Source organism: Kryptolebias marmoratus, linkage group LG13, assembly GCF_001649575.2.
Source record: "Kryptolebias marmoratus isolate JLee-2015 linkage group LG13, ASM164957v2, whole genome shotgun sequence".
Classification (NCBI taxonomy): Eukaryota; Metazoa; Chordata; class Actinopteri; order Cyprinodontiformes; family Rivulidae; genus Kryptolebias; species Kryptolebias marmoratus.
Window position 1 is genome coordinate 25,075,832 of NC_051442.1, and position 7,381 is coordinate 25,083,212.

At 39.6% G+C, this 7,381-nt stretch overlaps 1 protein-coding gene across 2 annotated transcripts in view; it reads left to right on the forward strand.

Annotated features, from left to right (window-relative positions):
• The window catches only part of robo4 (roundabout, axon guidance receptor, homolog 4 (Drosophila)), a 61,729-nt gene that overhangs the window by 19,062 nt on the left and 35,286 nt on the right, over nucleotides 1-7,381 (forward strand). For both annotated transcript variants that reach the window (XM_017440013.3, XM_037979197.1), the window contains exons 5-6: nucleotides 252-390; nucleotides 3,965-4,092. In XM_017440013.3, coding sequence (XP_017295502.1) covers nucleotides 252-390; nucleotides 3,965-4,092 — 267 coding nt within the window. The remainder of the gene's footprint in view (nucleotides 1-251; nucleotides 391-3,964; nucleotides 4,093-7,381) is intronic.

Here is a 7,381-nt window from a genome sequence, read left to right on the forward strand (position 1 = left end):
ACACACACACACACCAACACACTCAGCTTCAGGGCAAAGTTGACAAATGAACCAACATTAAATAAGTCTTAGATCTCACACTTTCACCTTTTTGTCCTTCATCCCTCATTCTTTGCTCCGTCTGTTCTTTCAGTTTCTGCTTTTTTCTCACCACCACCCCACACACACACAAAAACAAGAATCCTTTCTAAACCAATCAACTCTCACATGTCACCCACCTCTAAATGAAGCATCTCTTATCTTTTTCTCAGCAAAGCCTGTGTTGGTGTTGAAGCCAGAAAATGTGTCAGTAAGAACAGGAGAGTCTGCTCAGTTCTACTGCCAAGTTAAAGGAGAACCTCCACCTGTTGTGACGTGGGGCAGAGAACAGGGGGTGCTTCCTAATGGCAGGTAAAGTACATGCTATACCTGACCAGTTATGTCAGCTAGAAGATTTCTGAAGCCTTAGAAACTAAATGTGAACCATTTATTACACACTATTAAATGTACAATATATGAGTATTAGAGAATATGTTTCAGTGTTGGAGCCTGTTTCTTTTGTTTTTACTGTGACAATGGTGATTTATTTTGTGTGAATACTGACTCAGTATTCACACAAAGTGTTCAGCTACCTAACTTTCAACAGTCAGGAGAGACAAGTCAGGGCAACACTCACTCATCTCTCAAACTACTCACAGGATAGAGAAGCCCAGTGGACCTCGATTAAACCAATGAGGATTCTGGAGGAATCCCCAGGGCAGACTAAGATCTGGTGGGAGGGATTATATATCCTTTCTGTTCTGGAACCATCTTGGGTTTTCCCAGAAGGGGCTGAAGGGGCTTACTGAGGGGAAGGATTTTTGGGTTTCCCTCCTGGACCTGTCTATGTTAGGGTTATTCTTCTTTTTAAGTAACTTTATTTGTAACTTTCAATTTAACATACAGTCAAAAGATAAAGTCAGAGAACAGAATATTTACAAAACATAAACAAAAAAGAAAATGTTCTCAAACCCTCTCAAAGGAGAAATGAAATCCATAGGTGACTAAAAGAAAAAAATCCTAGATGAAAGTGGTTTTGGATCTTCTCAAACAGCTATTTTCCATGTTCATAACAGCCTTCCTGTGTATGGAGTGGTAGACTGGGGGGAGAAAAGGGGGTGGAGGTACCTCCATATTGCATGCACATGTGTGTGGAAATTTCTAACTTGAGCAAGGCTACAAATTATTCTTAAAAAAGCTTGTACAACTTTATGAAATATTTATATTTTTTTACAAACTCTGTAAATGTTTCATGACATTCCATTCTACTGTGTCTTACTTTTTCTAACTGTAACATGGACAGCATCTCTTTGGTCCAACTATTAAAAGCAGGGGGTTTGTTAAATTTCCACTGGAGAAGGATGAGTCTCCGAGCTATTACACTGTTGCTTTAGCCTGATCCCAAAGATGTCTACATGAAGAGAAGGTGTTAGTGTTCTCCCACACGTGTGAAATAAAGTCAAGTTTTCCCAAAAGCTATTTAACAATTGACGATTCCAAAACATGTGACCTAATGTGGCTCGGAGGACCTGCAGGTATTGATGAGCTCAGCAGAGAAATAAGGGAGATGGCTGGATCACTGTCTAGTCCATATATATTTATTTCTATACTTAACAAGCTCAGTCTTATACCGCCAGGGGGAGTATTTCCCCTCAGACAGCCAAGCCAGATCAAAACCTTTTTGTCAGTGATGACTGGATTTTGTGTGCTTGGACCTTCTTCAGGTGAACCAGGAGTGGGAGAGCGACTCCTGGTGCTCCTCACAGCTGAGATGGTGCTGCTATCAGAACGACTTTCAGCTCAGCACTTTTAAAAAACTGAGATATTCTTGCTTGCCTTGCAGGTTTTTGCAACATATTATTTTTTTACACTCTCTGTCTGCTGTGTTTGTTCACCTGCATGAAGTGAAGTGAAATTTATTTATATAGCACTTTTCAGCAGCAAGGCGATCCAAAGTGCTTTACAACACAGAAACAAATACAGATAAAAACATCAAAATCAAATATAGAAATACAGGAATAAAAAAACATCAATCATGTATAATCTAAATGAAATATAAGTGTAAGGATTGGGTTTTGTTTTGTTTTCTTCTGGGTTTAATTTGCTCTTGTTTTCTTGTTTGTGTCTTGTTCCTCGGGCCTCAGTCATTATTCACTTCTCCTCTGTTTGCCCCTGATTGTCTGCCACGCCCATCTCCACCTGCCAGCTATTGTAATCACTCACCTGTGCCCACTTCCCATAGTCATCCTGTGTTTAAAACCTGGTCATTTTCTCTACCCCCTGCTGAATCATTGTTGTGTCTCTCATTCTGCTCCTTGCCTTGCCCTGTCCCTTGTGTTTGGATTTTTGTTATTGTTAGTCTTGCTGCCACGTCAGCCTTTTGTTTTATCTGTTTGTTTAAGTTAATAAATTAGTTTCATTTTAAGATGATTTTGCGTTCTGGGTTTGCCTCTGTCTCCCCTCGCCATGACAATAAGATAATCTAAATAAAATCATGAAACTAAACATATCTAAACATGAGCTAAAACAGTCAAAATAGTAGCTAAATAATCTAAATGAAATCATGATAAAGTTAAAACTCAACCAAACAACAATCAGGAATCTAACAATATCTAAAATATGGGCTAAGATAAACTAAACTAAATGTACAGGAAGGCTAAATAAGCAAACATAAACTGAAACATGATAATGCTAAACTAAAGGTACCAAGAGGGCAGGAGACAGAGAGAAAAAACACGTCTGCCTTCCACCAGGAGGTGGATGTTATAAAGACAGTTATAAAGTCGGCCTTCTATCACCTGAAGAACATTTCCAGGATATAAAGGACTAATGTTCCAGCAAGATCTAGAGAAACTCATCCACACATTTATCTTTGGTTGCATTTATTACTGCACCAGTGTCTTCACAGGTCTGACTAAAAAATCAATCAAACAGCTGCAGCTGCTCGTGTTCTCAGTAAAACCAGGAAGTTAGAGAACATCACCCCAGTTCTAAAATCTTTACACTGGCTCCCTGTAGCTCAGAGAATAGACTTTAAAATACTTCTGTTAGTTTATAAATCACTGAACAGCTCAGCACCACAATACATTAAAGATCTGCTGTTGTTGTATCAACCTTCCAGACCACTCAGGTCTTCTGGTTCTGGTCTACTCTGCATCCCCAGAACCAGAACCAAACATGGAGAAGCAGCATTCAGCTTCTATGCACCACAAATCTGGAACAAACAGCTGAAACACTGAGTTCCTTTAAATCACAGCTAAAAGCCCACCTGTTTAGAGTTGCCTTTGAACCATAATAAATGGAACATTGACCAACATATTGATGATTTTGATGATGGCACTCAACAAAATGTAATGTTTGTTACTAGTTTCTCAATTGGTGACAATATGTTCTTTTTATGACTTTTTATTTTTGTGTTGTTATGATAAAAAGCACTTTGAACTGACTTGTTGCTGAAATGTGCTATACAAATAAACTTGACTTGACTATGACATTTGTTTAATCCCACATGGATTGTCTATATTTTTTTCATAATTAACAAACTGCACTGAATCACAAACTGATCTCAGGCCTGTAGATAGCTCCTACCTGTATGATACGAGCACGTTCTCGCTTGAAGTAAGCTTCTTGTATTTTCTTCTCGTTCTTTGTGACGGTGTCTGCCTCTCCATTTGCCCTTCTTTTAAAATTAAAAATAGTTGGGATTTCTGTTGTCAAAAAGTCCTGCTTTTGTGGCGTGTGGCCAGTTGACTGCATTAACAAGGTTCGGAACTTGCGATACTCCTGGTTTGAACTTACATTAAAATTAAAAGCCTAATTAAATTCTAAATTGTAGGGCAACAAAATGGAAAGCATACCAAAGGAAGTGAATACCTTTAGAACCCACTGTATTTAAGAGATATGGTGTTTTCAACCTTTTGACATCAGTTTTGTGGTATTTCTTCAGGTATCTTATAAACCCAGAGCAGACTCTGCAGCTCCATTATGTAACAGTGGAAGATGCTGGGAAGTACATCTGCACTGCTTTCAATCATGTGGGTGTCATCTCTGCTGCTGCTCAACTCCTAGTAGAAGGTAACATGATGCTCATATACAATTTTCAATTTTGCATCAAATGATTTTACTGTTTTACTCATTCATACCAGTTGGAGTAAAGAGGCAATTGATTTAGTTCAAAGTTAATCCCAGAGCTGTGGCTCAGGAGATGCAGAAAAGGATTTCTGCTAGTATAAGCTCATGTGTGGATCAAAGGTAACAAAATAGATAGCTACTTTAGCCAAAAACAAACAAAAGAGAAAAAATGCAACTGCAGTGGAATATAGTCACAAAGGTCTCTTATTAATTTAGTTTCCTGAAATGGTATTTTGTTTACAATTCTGAAGTAATATTTTTTAAACTCTCTAAATGGTATTCTAAATATTTTTTGAATAATTTAGTCCAGGTTTGAAGTGTCTAGTTGTTGTAGTTTTTTTTTATCTAGAAAAGATTAAAGATGCTGAAGGTCGTGAAAAATTTGGTGGAATCGCCCTTTAGCCATTTCCCGAATCGGAAGCCAACTTTAGCTTTGTGCCCACACCGCACCTGCTGTTACCTCTGCATTTCTGCACGGGGGGGATTGGTTTGGCCCCATTCATCTGGATTTGCTCCTAGTTTGTCTGGCCTCACCTTTCGTGTCCAACTGAAGTTGTGCCATTGAAACTCAACAGAAAACTCAGCTACAAGGGGCACTACTTGCATGAATACTTTCGCTCCAACAAAGTTTTTTGTTGGAACAGGAAGACATTTGGTGGAAGCAAAGCGGACACAGTTTTCTCTGCGTTGGTGCGAGGTTGTACCGTTCACAAGGTCCAGGGAAAGACGCTAGACAAAAATGTTGTTTCAATGGAAGGCAATGGGAGGTTTATGCCCGGTCAGGCTTATTCACGCTATGTTGTCCCACATTGACATTCCCAAATGTTGGCAAGTATGCATGTAGTGTAGCACTTTTAGTCGTCAGTAAGATTATAAAAGCGCCATATAAATCTAGTTCTTTCACCATTTTTACCAAGTCTCTGCTTTACTGTGGGCCTGATGGTATCAACCATTTCTGTCTTGTACTTTAGATAAAGTGGAGATGAGTGTATTTTGACTAAAAAATAACACCACCTGAGCATGGTACTAAAACTTAGCAGCAAACTGTAGTTGCTTTACTGCTCCACCTAAGACCCCCTTCACTATGGATAACTACTATAAATGACTACCCTGTTACAATGTAAGAAGTCCAACAGAAAGTGGATGGTCTTTGCAGGGTCTTGACATAGTCTTCAGGGGTGTGTTAAGAACTCAGTGGGTTCCCAATTTTGCATGTTAAGTGTACACATTTTTTTTTTACCAAAGCACGTGTAACACTTGTGCATTACCTTTGATTTTAGCACTGTAGAAGGTTGCAGACTGGCTGTGAAGACATTTGATTCTACATATGCAATTTCAACTGGTTTTGTGAAAAATCCAAACAAAAAAAAAAAATACACTACATATAGAAACTGCTTCCTGTGTACACTTGAACTAGATCAGGCACACAGCTAGTAGAGCTTTACAATGATGTTAAGATGCATGAGTGACCCATTGTAGTTGTATGATTGACGTGTCTCAAAGGTACTGCACAAGTAGGGCAATACAGTATGGCTCAAATTTATCGTCATCTTAGTATCAGTGAGCAATATTACTATCGCAAAGGACTGCTTGGACTGCAATAAATCATTGACCATTATATTTAAAGTACAATGCATTCATGTTCTGCATGCTAATATTATATTTGGGAAATTCAATGTACTCTCACTGGCCTTGATTCCCACACCTGGTTTAGATAATAGTGATGACAGAAGAGAAAGTGAGGAGTGAGGAAAATGTGGATTTATCACTGTTAATACCATCACTGATATATTATTAATATTGTACATTGCAAGTTTTTCCAATATTGTACAGCCATATACACATTTGCAGGCATAACTGGGCCTGAGTTTGCTTGTCTATACCTGGATCCCTGCCGCCCGGGGTGGACAAGATCAGCTCTGATTTCCTCAAGGCTCTGGATGTTACTGAGCTGTCATGGTTGATATGCCTTTGCAATATCATGTGGAAATTGGGGGCAGTGCCACTGGATTGGCTGACTGAGATGGTGGGTCCTCTTTTCAAAAATGGGGGCCGGAAGGTGTGTTGCAATTACAGTGTAATTACACTCCTCAGCCTCCCTGGTAAGGTCTGTTCAGGGTTGCTGGAGATGAGAGTCTGGTTGATCATCAAACCTTCTGGTTTTGGAGGACCAATGTGGGTTCCGCTGTAGAACACAGGACTAGCTCTTTACCCTTGCTAGGGTCTTTCAGGGGAAATGGAAGTTTGCCCAACCATTTTGCATGTATTTTGTGGACTTGGAGCAGGCATTTGATTGTGTTACTCATAGTAACCTGTAGGGGGTACTCCGTGAAAGGAGAGGTCCCTATAGAACAGTGCAAGAGTCCGGTTCATATTGCTGGCAGTAAGTCTAAGATCACAAACTCTGGTTGGTGACCAAAAGAACCAAATCTCAGATACAGTTGGTCTAAATGGATTTTTTTGCAGGGTAGCTGGGCTCTCTTAGAGATAAAATGAGAAGTTTGTTTGTCCAGTAGACATTTGAATTAGAGCTGCTGCTCCTCCCCATTGAGAGGAGCCGGCTGAGGTGGTTCAAGCATCTGGTAAGTAAGCCCTCTAGAGGCTTCCCTAGGGAAGTGTTCTGGTCATGTCCAACTGGGAAGAGACATGAGGAAGACCCAGAAGACCCTGGAGAGACTATATCTCTCACCTGGCCGGGGAACAACTTGTAATCCTCCTAATAGAAGTAGCTGTAGAAAGAGATGTCTGGGCCTCTCTGCTCAAGTTGCTGTCTCATGACCTAATAAGCAGCAGATAATAGATGGATGGATGGAACATCATAGTGTATTTTTTTGTCCTGGTAGCATGGTATCTATGATGTGGGCCCCCACACACTAGCATGGGTTGGCCATTGAGATGGTGAAGAATTTGAACTTACTACAGTGGTCTTATACCTAGACTCTGGAGCAACCAAGTGCAGATAGGTAGGTAGGTAGATAGGTACACAGCAAATCCAGGAGGCCCAGATTAACACTGTCAGATTTGATTTCAACACTTTTAAAGTGTCTATATGGGTCCACACCAGAAAGTGTTAATTTAACTCTTTTTGGAGAGTTGGTACCTTAACTCTTATAAAATGTCAAATATCAAATCTGCTGGAGTTAATAATTTAACACTTACTAACAATAATTCAGTGTTAGATTTTAATATTAACTCTCACAGAGTACTTCTTTTAACTTCTTAAGAGTTATTT